Source organism: Dromiciops gliroides, chromosome 1, assembly GCF_019393635.1.
Source record: "Dromiciops gliroides isolate mDroGli1 chromosome 1, mDroGli1.pri, whole genome shotgun sequence".
NCBI classification, from domain to species: Eukaryota; Metazoa; Chordata; class Mammalia; order Microbiotheria; family Microbiotheriidae; genus Dromiciops; species Dromiciops gliroides.
The window spans coordinates 439,628,762-439,643,758 of NC_057861.1; the positions used below are offsets into that span (position 1 = coordinate 439,628,762).

Below are 14,997 nucleotides of genomic sequence, written 5' to 3' on the forward strand. Positions count from 1 at the left end.
GGATATTTCTATATTGTCCAAACTATTTAACAAAAAGGTTGTCTCTGGCAACTACTATGTTAAGATGACCACATTCCTATTGTTTAGTGTATAGCATCCATGAAGTACAATATATTTTTGAATAAACACTCTTTGTTGTAAATAACTGGTATTTCTTACTCCCTCTTACATTGCTTTTGCCCATATTGGTCACATGTTTGTCCTAATGCTAAGTTTAGAGGTTTCAAAAAAAATATTTGTAGTCATACTCTGCATAACGTAGCCTGAAAGTCATTAATAATCTCATTGTTGTGACCCCCCTCAATATTGTGATATTTTTCAGCTGATCACTCAGGACAAATGATAATGGTTACCAGCCTCCCCTTTTTATGCTATTTCACCCTATGAGAAACACAATCCAAAATTTCATTTTTCCAGAACTAAATAATTGAGTTAGGCAGGCTATGCCTGGATTTTTAAAGGTTCTTTTCTTAATTTATGTATTTAGGTTTTACTTCACTTTTATTTCCAAATATATCCATCCACGTTCTATACCCAATACATTCTCCTATATAATGAGTCACATCTTTTAACAAAGAATGAAAAGGAAGAAGGGGAGAAAAACTTCAGCAAAACGAATGAACACATACCTTACCTATAATCCCCCAACTCTGTAAAGATGGGAGAGATTGGCATTTTTTTTATCTCTTCTCCACAGCCAATCATGGCCATTATAATTAATTATATAGCATTCAATTTTGGTTCTCCTTTCTTCTTTCCTTTGACATTGTTTTAGTTTTTATATATACGTTTTGTTCCTACTTCTGCTTACCTTGCTTTTCATCAGTTCATATGAATCTTCCCATATGTTTCTGAATTTTTCGCACTCATTTTTTCTACATTGCAGTAATATTACATTATATTCATGTACAACATTTTATTTTTTAGTCATCCCATAATCAATAGGATTGATTGGGCAACTAGATCACTACTCAGGAAGACCTGAGTTCAAATGTGGTCTCAGAGACTTACTAGCACTGTGACCTTGGGCAAATCATTTCACCCTGTTTGCCTCAGTTTCCTCATCTGGAAAATGAGCTGGAGAAGGAAATGGTGAACCACTTTAATATCTTTGTCAAGAAAATCCCAAAATGGGGCAGCTAGATGGCGCAGTGGATAGAGCACCGGCCCTGGAGTCAGGAGTACCTGAGTTCAAATCCGGCCTCAGACACTTAACACTTACTAGCTGTGTGACCCAGGATAAGTCACTTAACCCCAATTGCCTCACTAAAACAACAAAAAAAAAACACCAAACAAACAAACAAAAAAAAAGAAAAGAAAATCCCAAAATTGACGCGTGAAGAGTTGGATACAACTGAAATGGCTGAACAATAACAAGAACAATACTCAATACTCAATAAGTATGCATGAATTTTTAGAGAATTCCTTGACAAATGTTTATAAGATAATTAAACAGTAACAACAAAGGCAGGAATTCAGGAAAAATTCTAGAAGTTTTAGATCAGTATGATAGTGATAAGTTCATCATAGTTGTTTCATTTTTATATCATTAACTTTGATTTCTTTAATATCTCAAGCATTTCTACTTCTTTGTAGACTTGTAGCCATTGCCACTTTAATAGATGATGAGGTTTATAATTCTCCCAGATTGAAAACCATAGAGGTAATTAATTTTTTTAATCAGCAGGCATTTATTAAGCATTTCCTGTGTGAAGAGCACTATAATACAAGAAATGTAATGTTTAGATAAAACACTTTCTGCCCTCAAGTAGTTTTTTATTTTTGTTTAGTAATTTTTCAGTTGTATCTGATTCTTCATGATCCCATTTGGGGTTTTCTTGGCAGAGGTACTTGAGTGGTTTGCCATTTTCTTTTACAGCTCATTTTACAGATAAGGAAACTGAAGCAAACGGGGTTAAATGACTTGTCCAGGGTTACACAACTAGTAAGTGCCTGAGGCAAGATTTGAATTCATGAGGATGAATCTTCCTGACTCCTGGTCTGGTACTCTATCCACTGTACCACCTAGTTTAGTAGGAGACAATTCAGTACAATTCAACAAATACGTATTAAGCATATGTGCAAGTCACTGTTTTAGGTCCTAAGGATGTTAAAAATATGCTCTCTACCAGTTCTTAACCTGGTGTCTGCGAATTTGGGTTCTGGAAATATATATATATATATATATTTTTTTTTTTGGTGAGGCAATTGGGGTTAAGTGACTTGTCCAGGGTCACACAGCTAGTAAGTGTCAAGTGTCTGAGACCGGATTTGAACTCAGGTCCTCTTGAATCTAGGGCTGGTGCTCTATCCACTGCACCACCTAGCTGCCTCCTGGAAATATTTTGATAACTGTATTTCAATTAATAACTGATCGAAATAGGGTTTCTTTTGTAATCCTATGTATTTTATTTGTGAGTTTAAAACCATTCCAAGATGGGGTCCATGAACCTCACCAGACTGTCAGAGGGGTACACATCACAGAAAAGGTTAAGAATCCCTGCTCTAGTCCATGCTTTTTAGAAGCCTTCAGTATAAGAAGAAAAGACGTTGAACACAAATATCAGTAAGACAGGGAGCCATTCAATAGTGAAAAGGAGAGAATGGGGGCAGGAATCACTTTTGTTTGAGGGAATGACAAGTAGAACTAGAGTGCGGTTTAGCCTGGCCAGAATATAATGTTGGAAAGGGGGTGGGATAGCATGTAGCTACAAAAATAGCTAGGAACCAGCCTGTGGAAGGCTTGGAATGACATGGTTGCAAGCTTATCCTTTCTGAAGTTGGCAATAAAGATTTTCTTAGTTGAGCAAAAACATTGCTATCTGTGTAGTTAGACTACTGACTTGTTACAGCACTTATAAAACAAATATAAAGCTAGAAGAATAGAAATGAGAAAAAGATGTGGGGGAAAAAACCCTACAACTTCAACCTGATCTATTTTAATGTTATTTGTATCTAAAAAAGGGAAATGGGGAATAATGAAATAGAGTGATAGTGATTGTAAATTTTTTTAGTTATATTTAACCGATATAAAACAATTGCCATAAAGAAGAGATCAAAAGAACCTAAAAACCAACACTTGATCCACTTTCATGGATCTGTGCTCAGGTAGGAAATTTCATTCCTTAATGCTGGCTGTGTATAGTTAGTTACTCTTTTTTGGCATCAGTAACACAAACAGCTGATACCATCAAGTCTTCAGTGACCCCTTGATCCCTTTCCTGTTCAGAGTTGAACATCACATATAGTTTATTTTTCTCTAAACATATTATCCATACTAAAGCTTATCTGCTAATTTTCTATGTGTTCACACAACCTTTATTAGACCTCTAGAGTTTCTTCCCCTAATGTCTGTATGGAAGGACTTAGACGTCCTTTTCATCTTGCATCCACCTTGTCAGATTATTTTGATCCAGAAGGGATGGCTACAGAGGGTGTTATTGATTAGGTAGGTCTAGACCAAAGCCTTTGACAGCAATTCTGGCCATGGAATTTTCCAATCTGCTTCAGAGAGCTGTGTTTCATTCATTAACTGTTCTGATCCTGGGCCTTTCGACTGCACTGTAGACTTAATGAATACTATCTCAAGACTGAAAGGACTATTCCACAATACCCTCACTCCTGTTACCTGATTTGGTGGTACATCACTCAGTTTGCCTACCAGTAGCCTCACCTATTTTGTTTAACCCCTTATGATTTAGTTCAATGACCTTGTGTAACACTCACCTAGTACTGCTTACCAACTGAGAGAAGGTCTAACACTTTTGTCTTCTCCTTACTTTAGCATACTTTTCAATTAAAAATAAACATGTTTTAATCTGTTCTTTAGTTATTAGGCTGAGGTGAAGGGTGAAGCAAGGAAAACTGGGATTAATTTATATGGCTACTTGTCAGTTTCTCTGATAAAATATTTAATAGGACAGTATGTTCAAATGAATAGTTAAGATGATGAATGGTTAAAACACATCACTTTATTCAGCTTTCCCTGCATCTATCCCTGTTGTCTCTTGCCACAGATAATCAAACACTGGCTGAGATTTAACCAGTGCTCTTTCCGTAAGAACTCCCAAGAGAAAAAGGCCCTGGTTGCCATGAGCACTGTTTAATGAGATGCCATATGGTCTGAGTTATTTATTTTATTTTATTTTTTCAATAAACTTGGTGAACCCATCATCAAAGAATTGAATGCTAGCAATTCAGCAAATGTATTTGTCTCTTCCTGGCATACACGTATTTATATCATTAACATTGTTTTTGATCAGAATGCTATAGGACATAAAGGATGTCAAAAAGCAGTGAGTGAAAAAGAAATTTATTTCCTGCTTGCATTGTGAAAAGAAGGCTAAGTACTAGATTGTGCTCTGTTGGACTCAGAAACCTTTTCATTTGAAAATTCTTTTAAAATTGAATTATAGGAGCTCTTAAGCAAAGTTCAAACATGTTAGAAATGTATTCACAAACAAGTTGGAAAATATTTCCCTTTCTCAGTTAAGTTCGTATTCATGGAACAGAATCTAATCCCAAACTCAGCTGGCCATTACTATAGCCCTAGGACTTTCTGTTTGCCAAAGACTGAGCAGTATTTATCTATGGCACACAGACACAAGCAGAGTATACAGTTGTCATTCTCTTATTGGTTTGCAAATTAATAATATCATTGGCTATTATTAAGAGTGGAATCAAGAGCCATAAATTCCTTGAGAACAGGGACTCGCTTTTACCTTTTCCTTTTATTCCTTGTGCTTAGCATAGTGTGTGGCACATGGCTGTTGTTGGGTTGTTTCAGTTGTGTCCCACCTATGTGGCAGGATTTTGGTGTTATCTTGGTAAAAATACTGGAGGGGTTTGACATTTCCTTCCCCAGTTCATTTTACAGATGAAGAAACTGAGGCAAACAGGGTGAAGTGCTTGCCTGGGGTCACACAGCCAGTGCCTGAGGCCAGAATTGAACTCAGGAAGGTGAGTCTTCCTGACTCCAGGCCTGGTGCTCTAGCCATTGTGCCGTCTAGCTGCCTAATATGGAAGAGTGGCTTCCAAAGGACGGACTGTGGCCTCATGCAGGCTTAGCTTCCCCTAGGATGTATGAGGTCAGAGAGTGGCAATACTGATCCCATTTTACTCTCCCTTACAAAGCCAATCATGGTCTCTAATACAACCACACACCACACTATGTAACCATACCCATTATTGACTAATACTCCCTAATTTACCTGCTTCTGCAGTTGTGTAAACTCAACCTCACCTCACCCCGACTTCAGCCGTTGTGGTGGGATCCTGGATCTGGAGCTAGAAGGGATCTCAGAGGCCATTGAGTCCAAACTCCCATTTTGCAGATGTGAAAACCAAGGGTAGAGTTCTGTGAAATCATCCTTTCGAATTCTGCCTCAGATGCTTACTGGCTGTTTGACCCTGAGGAAGCTATTTAATCTATCTTTATTTTTTTGTTTTTTGTTTTTGTTTTTTAGTGAGGCAATTGGGGTTAAGTGACTTTTCCAGGGTCACACAGCTAGTAAGTGTTATGTGTCTGAGGCCGGATTTGAACTCAGGTACTCCTGACTCCAGGGCCAGTGCTCTATCCACTACGCCACCTAGCTGCCCCTTAATCTATCTTTAAACTAAGGTTTCTTTATCTGTAAACTGAGGGGACTGGACTTGCTGACCCCCCAAGACACTTTATGCTCTAAATCTATAATCTTCTGATCCTAAGTTACTTGTCTAGGCTCAGGTTCTCCTGACTCTGAAGTCATTCCCATCCCCTAGTATACCCAACAGGAAAACACACACACACACACACACACACACACACACACACACACACACACTCAAGATGTTGTGGGGGGATAGGGACAATGGATCATCCTGGGTGGAATAAAGAGGTAGATGCCAAGCCCCAGAAGTAGATCATAGGGCAGACATGGAGGCATGATTTAATATTATTGGTGGATTTCAGCTGTCTGGACATAGAATAGAGCATTCTCTTTATGCTGAAAGAAGTGTAGCTTTTACATTCTTAATTTGCCTGATGAAAATTTCATTCTTGGGAAGGTGGAAAAACCAGTGAAGATAACGGCTATTTTGTGACCAGTTCTGACCAGTGCCAAAGAAATACTTGAGACCAATAAGTCTACTGAAATAGAAATGATAAGAACTTTAGGAGGAAGATAACATACTATGTTATATAGTTTATAACAGATAATGAAGGCAATGCTGGCCATAGTCCTCATATATACCATAGATTTTGGTAGAGTGTTTTTTAGGGTTCAGGAAAAGGATAGATAGGATTTAAAGTCCCAACAGGTAAACTTGGCTTAAGAAGTGTAAGATGTTTTCCAGAATGATATCCTTACAACACAAACAGCAGTAACACAAGTAAAAATAGAAAACTGTCCAGAGAGAAACGATCCATATTTTTAGAATGATAAATTGAGTTTTTAAAAAGTTTTCATATTACATCACATTCTAAATTTTTATTAACATACTATAGCATTAAAAATCTAAATGTACTTCCTCCCTTCTAAATCTGGTATCCTCCAGTGCAGAGGTGGGAGATAATGGAGTTGTTGTTGTCTTTCATCCTTCATGCTTGAAGTATTGCATATACTTTTAGACCCTCAGTATATTGATTGGTTTTGCTGAATTGGGTTTTTTTTTCTCTTTCTTTTTAAGTGTTTGTTACCCAAAGAAGGCCCTTTTGTTAGGTGAAAGATAAGAGATATATACTGAAATGAATGTGATTTAAAAATAGAAAACAAATAAGAGTTATATTGTTTTTTCAAAAAAGAAATTCTTACTAGATCAAGGAATTATAATATTGGTGGGTGTGGTATAAAAATGGAAACATTATCTGCTTGTGTACACAGTATTTTATTAATTTTATATGTATGAATATGTATCATTCCACCTCCAAACAATACAAAAAAGGAACCTACATGTTCCAGTGGTTTTCTTGCTAAGAAAAATAAGATGAGAAATCCAGGGGTTGTGTCTTCTGTGCATCTTGAGCATAACCGAATGAGATGACCTGAGTTTGTGCCTGAAAAGGTTAAATAAAGATATTATTTTTGACATGATCAGTCTAGCTATCAAAAATCAATGTGCTCATTCTTCATGTTTGTTTTTCTACCTCTGCAGTCATTTCAGCGAACACTATCATTCCTTGTGTAAAGCAGTTCATCACTTAGCAACTATAGACTGCATTTTCTCACTGGCCAAGGTCGCTAAGCAAGGAGATTATTGCAGGTAATCTACTTTATTTATATCTCTTTCTTATTGTTTTAAATCAGTCAGTCTCTCTCATTTTGTATAAATATAAAAAGTGTAATTACTCTTACTCATTTATTTGTCCTGTAGTAAAGTTAGATATGATTTGTGTATTATACAGTTGACATTGTATTACCAGCAGGAATGAATAGCTCATGCTTATTATCTCACAAAATGCCTCAGTACACAAACTAGGTCTTTTTTGAGGCTACATCTCCCTATCTTGCCCAGGCTGGATGTAGAATGGCCTTTCATAGGCCAGATCCCTCTGTTGATTGGCATGGAAGCTTTGACATGTTCCATTTCTGGCTTGGGCTGCTTTATCCTTCCACAGGCAACCTATCCATCTATCCATCTATCCATCCCCCTCAGTCACTCCTGGGGGGGCTCACCATATTGATGCTGTCAATTCATCCCATACTCCTCCCTCAGCTATAGCTGAGAGCTCCCCAGCTCAGGCAGATTCCATGGAAGTAGGGATTACAGGTTGAGATTTGCAAATTAATAATATCATTGGCTATTATTAAGAGTGGAATCAAGAGGTTACCACCATATCTGGCTCAAGACAGATCTTTTATTTTATTTTCGCAGTGTACTAGCTATAAGCAATTTGAATGGTTCCTGTTCTGTGTGATGAAAATTTTAAAATGCTTTGCTCTTTCCTCCCTTGGTTAATCTATTGTTAAGGGAAATGTTATGAGCTAAGACTTAAATATTCTTTTATGATGATATCTGTGGTTTTTGGACTTTGAGTAAGTAAGTTGTAAGGTGGATAATGTGTTGCATACCATCTGTCATCTGAGGCCTTAAATCCCTTCTACTATTCATGGAGTGATAGATAGTACTGAAAGAAACCTTAATCATACATATCCCTAGAGGTAAAGGGAGGAGTTACTGCAGGTAACAGAGCTAGTGTGTAGCTGAATCCAGGTTTTCCAGCTCCAAGTCTAGTGTTCTTGCTATTATGAAGCATTGCTTCTGTTAGAAGGATAAAAAGCAAAAATGGCTTTTCCTGGTTTCCTTCCCCTTTCCTTTCCTTTACATCTGTCAGTAAATCAACTCATCTTCCTGAATTCAAATCCAGCATTAGACACTTACCAGCTGTGTGACCCTGGGCAAGTTGCTTCACCCTATTTGCCTCAGTTTCCTTATCTGTAAAATGATCTAGAGAAGGAAATGGCAAACCCCTCCAGTATCTCTGCCAAGAAAACTCCAAATGGGGTCAGACACGACTGAAATGATTAAACTACAGTGAAGGTTCCTGAGCTTCTTAAACAGCTCACTCGGGCCTTCTCTTCAGTTGAGAAGTAAAATCTACCTCATAATTTATAATGAAAGATAAATCTGTAGGCTGAAATAATTCATATAAACAGTGAAAATGCACCTCATAACATTTTGTTATCTAAGATACGAATTAGTTTTTGACTTTTCAATCAACTAAGAAATAATTACCTTGTTATAAAACTCAGTGTTATTTTCCTCTGACCCCTTCATTTTACAGATGAGGGAACTAAGGTCAGTGAGATCATATAGCTAGTATGACTCCAACTCTAATGCTTTATTTACACTACGCTGAATAGCCACTGTTTGCAATACATTCAGTCTGGGGCTCCTTGGATAGTAAGTTTTTCGTTATATTTAGAGAGAGAAAACCAAGTAAAATCTTGTTTACTTTTTTGTTTTCTTTTGTTTTGTTTTTGTTTTGTTTTTATTGAACAATGAGGGTTAAGTGACTTGCCTAGGGTCATACAGCTAGTAAGTGTCAAGTGTCTGAGCCCAGATTTGAACTCAGGTCCTCCTGAATCCAGGGCCAATGCTTTATCCATTGTGCCACCTAGCTGTTCCTTTACTGTTGAAAGATTAAATAATTCATTGCTCTAAATGTTTTGAGGTTTTATATTGATAAAAGGAACATGTTTATCAATTCATCTTAAATGTTTTCCCAGAATGAAATAGCCAGTAATTTTTTTTAAAAGAAAGACCACTTAAAGGAATAGACCAATTTGAACTTCCTTTTTCATTTAAAATGTTGATAAGTAAAACAGTTTTTCAGTTGTGCTTTTCCACCAATAAGACAAATTTCAAAAATGTTTCATGTACCAGCAAACATCCTAAATCTTAGTGATTTCTATATGGCATATAGTAAGAAAAATCTTTGTGAAAAATCATGTTGTAACTATTACAGTTAAGCAGTTACTATCTTTTGTATTATTAAATAAAAAACTGCAAAATTATTTCAGAAACAGTTTCATTTTAATTTGAGGATCACAAGAACAAGAATGATATTCTAGATGCTTTCCCCAGTCCCCATTAATTGGAGAGTGTGGGGTCAGGGAACCAAGCCAGAAAGAGGAATCATATATGAGTCATAGAGCAATTGCAGCTGAATCCACAGGTCAAGGAAAGACAGGAGGCAAACCACTGGCAGCAGCTTGGGCCACCACTTCCTGTCAGATCGCACTGGAGACAGCCCAAGAGACCCTGAGCCTAACAGCACTAGGATTAGCATTGCTCCCCAGATGACCAGTCCTGCCGTCATAGAAGGGTATCCCACTGTCCTCACCAGCACTGATCACTGACCAACTGCCACTGATCATGGGTGAGCTCAAGAGTCCTGGAAATACTGTTGCTCCCAAGACCATTAAGTTTTCCTTCTGCCCTTCCCACCCCCACCCCAGGCATCAGCCCAAGAAACAACTGTTATAGAGATATGAATGGCAACAGTTTCTGCAGGTGCTTTAGCCCATGACTCCTCAACACGCATACCTATGGAAAACCCAGAGGGGGAAAAGTTCTTGACATCTAAGTTCTTGGGTTGTCAAATGTTTAAGAATTAGAAAAAAATATCCTTTCATCAATGGTAACATCACATCCTTCAATGACCCTTAAAAAACAAAAAAACCCCAAACCCAAACCAAGAAGATGTATTACCGTCTGCTTTATCACTGCACCCTGAAGACTATGGGACCATAGTCCCAATCTTACTTGCAACTAAAACTATGTGTGTTACCTCCTTCCTTGTGATCAGAGACTGTTTCCTCTTTTCTGTTTGTATCCTTAGTACTTAGCACAGTGATTTACACTGTGCAAATTTATAATGCTTTCTAATCATATATGTGTGTGTGCTTATAATGATTTATAATGCTTTGTGTTTCATTCATTCAGAGACCTCCAACAAGTTAAAATCTATTAATTAACAGAAGTTAAATCTTCTCTCTCTCTCTCTCTTTCTTTCTTTCTTTTGCGGGGCAATGAGGGTTAAGTGACTTGCCCAGGGTCACAAAGCTAGTAAGTGTCAGGTGTCTAAGGCCAAATTTGAACTCAGGTCCTCCTGAATCCAGGGCCGGTGCTTTATCCACTGCACCATCTAGCTGCCCCCAGAAGTTAAATCTTTTTTTTTTTTTTTTTAGTGAGGCAATTGGGGTTAAGTGACTTGCCCAGGGTCACACAGCTAGTAAGTATCAAGTGTCTGAGGCCGGATTTGAACTCAGGTACTCCTGACTTCAGGACCGGTGCTCTATTCACTGTGCCACCAAGCTGCCACCCAGAAGTTAAATCTTAATGCTTAAAATGCACACATCACCCCTTTCCCAAAATAGCATTTATGATCCCAGAAGAGATGCATAAACTGATAGACAGGCTCATGCCCAGGGCCTATATTAAGTTCCCTTCTTGGGTGCTGCTGAGACTTTGCAGGCACACTACACTGTCTCCCTGCTTCCCCCTGGCAGGAAGCTGCAGGCATCGGTTTTTCATTGAGTCACTTATATATGAAGGAATAAGGAAAGAAGTGTGCTGCCTTTTTCCTGTGGTGGCCCTAAGTGAAGGACCACTGAGGCTGCAGAAACTCTTCTCTGAACATTCTTCCCATACTCCTCCCTCCTACAAAAAGTGGCAGTTACCTTTTAGCCTGAGTCAAAGGAGAAAGAGAGAGCCAATGTAGTAACTGGGTCAAAGGGCAAGCATGAGTGATTACATTGGGCTTGAAGAAAGGGAAACTGAAAGTCAGCTGAGGCCAGTCCTTTTTTTTTTTTTTTTTTTTTGATGAGGCAGTTGGGGTTAAGTGACTTGCCCAGGGTCACACAGCTAGTAAGTCTTAAGTGTCTGAGGCCGCATTTGAACTCAGGTCCTTCTGAATCCAGGGCCAGTGCTCTATCCACTGCGCCACCTAGCTTCCCCGAGGCCAGTCCTTCTAAAAGTTTGGGCAAAGATTGGAGAAACCGAAACCTAAATGTGAATGAAATCATGGGAAGAGGCTGAGGCAGCTTTGCAATACAGCCCTGAAGATGTCCCTACCAGCAGAGAGGGAAGGAATCATAAAGGAAAATGCAGAAACATCAAAGATTTCAAGAGGAAGAAAACATAAAAACTCAGTGAAGAATAATAATAATAAGCTAATATTTACAGAGAGTGCTTACTACTTACCAGACCCTGTGCCAGGTCCTTTACAATTATTATCTTGTTTGATCCTTATGACAACCTTGGGAGGTTGTTATTGTGTTATTATAACCACTTTGAAGATGAGGAAGGTGAGGCAAGCAGGGCTCAAGTGATTTGCCCAGGACCTCCCAACTTGTCTGTCTGACGCTGGATTTGAACTCAGGTTTTCCTGACACAAATCCAGAACGCTATCCACTGCACTATCAAGCTACCCCATAAGTATAAACAGATAAATCACCAGAAAGGATCCTAAAACTAAAAAGAAGACTCATTACTATATCCTCAAAGGAATCACATAACTCTTTTAACAAATATTATAAGACAAAGGAAAGTGAACTAATCCACATATCTGGAGAATATCAGTGTGGAAAAACAAGAAGAAATTTCAGAATGAGTCCAGAGAAAGAACTGAAATATGTGAGAGAAGAAATTTGGAATGAGTATATGTCAAGAGTCTTAACTCTAAAGGGAGAAATGAAAAAAGTTAAACCCATGGTGGAGAATTTCTCTAAGGAAGTAAAAGAAATAATAATAGATTTGGTATGTAAAATATTGAAGTGGAGGAAAATCAATCAAAAGAGAAGCAAACAATGAAAGAAAACACATAACCTTTTCCATGAAGCATTGGATGTGCAGAGGCAACTTAAGGATCAAAAAAAACCCCTTAACACCTTGATGCAAGAAACAATGTAAGAAAACTGTACAGAACTTCTGATAGCGAAGTATAGATAGCAAAGTACTAATTGAAAGATCCAGTAATCTCCAGACCGAAGCAAGCAAAAAACCCTCTATATGTCAGATTCCAAGGTACAGTAGTTAAATTTAATGATTCCAATGACAGCAAATTCTACAATCAGCCAGGATGAAGAATTTTAAATTCAAATAACAGAATCATTTCAAACCTACCAGAAACTGGGGGAAAAAAAGAATGGAATAGTATATTCTGGAAAGCAAAGGAGCTCAGTCTGAAACTTAGAATGACATACTCTGCAAACCTGCATCTAATCCTCAATGGAAAAAAGTTGATCATTCAATAGAAGAGATATTTCTTCCCTCCCCGAAAAAGAATATGAACAGAAATGAAAACACCCCAGACAATAAGACACAAGAAAAAAGGCAAATAAGTATAATTATAGAGGAAAGAATAAATAATGAAATTAATGACCCTATATTTAGATATTCTTTTAAAAAGATGGGAAGGAGGGGGGCAGCTAGATGGCGCAGTGGATAGAGCACCGGCCCTGGATTCAGGAGTGCCTGAGTTCAAATCCAGCCTCAGACACTTAACACTTACTAGCTGTGTGACCCTGGGCAAGTCACTTAACCCCAATTGCCTTACTAAAAAACAAAAAAACAAAAAAACAAAAAAACCCAAAAAATAAAAAGATGGGAAGGGAAAAAAAATTGGCCTGCCCAGTTAAAAAAAAAAAAAAGGCAGGCTGAGGTGATAGGAATGTTGTCTAGTTTTTAAAAAGCATAAAAAGGAATAGAGATTTAAGTGAAATTTAAAGAAATAGGAGAGATGATGGTGGAGGAAGAAAACTAATGCACCAAGGACTGAACCCCACAATCTCTTGATGAGGTGAATCAGGGTATTTTGTGGGAGAGGCCATAAATGGGTATGGGGAAGGTAGAAAATAACACCAATTGCATGATATACCCTTATCAAATCCGTGGGTGAAAAATGGAATGGACAATGACATAGAAGGGAGGGATCGAAACTGGCAATGAAAGGGGAGGGTTTTAACCTAGTTGGGGTGGGTACCCCTTTAAAGAGCACTTCCATGGGGAAGGAGCTACAATGGAAGATTCAGACCTCATGATGTGTTTAATCTTGGGGAAGTTGGTAGATTCAGTGCCTCTTCTAAGTGCTTTGCTTCCTTGAACAATGTCTTATCCTAGGAGAGGGTATATGAAAGCTCCTAGACATCCAAGCAGCACCCAGAAGGATATGGGAGACATGCACTCGGAGATGAGATGGCATAGTCAGTGGGAAGGTATCATGGGGATATTGGTAGAACTGGGACATTGTAAATTACCTCTCCCCCTCCTACTTCCTCTCCACTCTCCCCGCCCCCTCCCCCAGCACTCACTATTATTACACTAGCCAGGACTGTTGCCAACAAGTAAGTTGTGGTGCAGACCTACTTAACTGGAAAGGCAAGAAGATATAACTTCTTAAATAAAAGAAAGGAAATAGGTACTATAAGTAAAACCCCCAAACTGAAGTGGGGGTGGGAAAAATAGAGCGTATGGGGTCACACCAAAGTACTTTAAGCAAAATTAATTGTGTGGACAACATCTTGACTTAAAAGAGAAAAGGGATTAAAATTTTTTTTTCTCTTTTAAAGTATTTTTTTAAAAAATTTTCCACTTACATATACAGATAATTTTCAGCATTTGTTTTCACAGGATTTTTAGTTCCAAATTTTTATCCCACCCTCACTGCTCCCTAAGACAGAAAGCAGTCTGATATAGGTTGTATATGTACAGTCACATTAAACAAATTTCTACATTAGTCATCTTGGGAAAGAAGAATCAGAGCACAAGGGAAAAACCTCAAAAAAGAAGGGGAAAAAAAACCAGTCCAAAAGCAGAGACAGTATGGTTCAATCTGCATTCATAATTCACAGTTCTTTTTTCTGGATGTTGAGAACATTTTCTATCATGAGTTCTTTGAAACTGTTTTGGATTGTTGCACTGCTAAGAAGAGCCAAGTCTATCACCATTGTTCATTATACAATGTTGCTGTTACTATGTACAATGTTCTCCTGGTTTTGCTCCTCTCAGTCAGCATCAGTTCATGTAAGTCCTTCCAGGTTTCTCTGAACTCCTGTTCATGGTTTCTTACAGCACAATAGTATTCTATTACATTCATATACCACAACTTGTTTAACCATGCCCCAGTTGATGGGCATTCCCTCGATTTCCAATTCTTTGCCACCACAAAGAGAGCTGCAATAAATATTTTTTATACATGTGGGCCCTTTTCCCTAGAAAAGGGATTTTTAAAAAACACTGGAGACATTGGAGGACAATCTTTTTTAACAACCCCAAAACTTGGAGGAAAACCACAAGCCTAACTCTCATAATTTTAAATGTGAATAGACTAAACAATAAAATAAAACAAAAGAGTTACAGAATAGACTAAGTCTCCAGGTGGCTTGCTCTAGAATGTAACTATAAGTCCTTTGGGCAAGAGAATAAAAAAGTAGTTTTTTGAGATTTTTTTCAGAAAGCTCCTGAGACTCCAGAGAAACCTCCTTGTTGAATGATTTTCTTTAAACCTTCTTGCTG

At 38.0% G+C, this 14,997-nt stretch overlaps 1 protein-coding gene across 1 annotated transcript in view; it reads left to right on the forward strand.

Annotated features, from left to right (window-relative positions):
- Positions 1 to 14,997, forward strand: part of MSH3 (mutS homolog 3) — a 211,709-nt gene that overhangs the window by 122,105 nt on the left and 74,607 nt on the right. Inside the window, exon 18 of the mRNA XM_043977192.1 lies at positions 7,132 to 7,239. Coding sequence (XP_043833127.1) covers positions 7,132 to 7,239 — 108 coding nt within the window. The remainder of the gene's footprint in view (positions 1 to 7,131; positions 7,240 to 14,997) is intronic.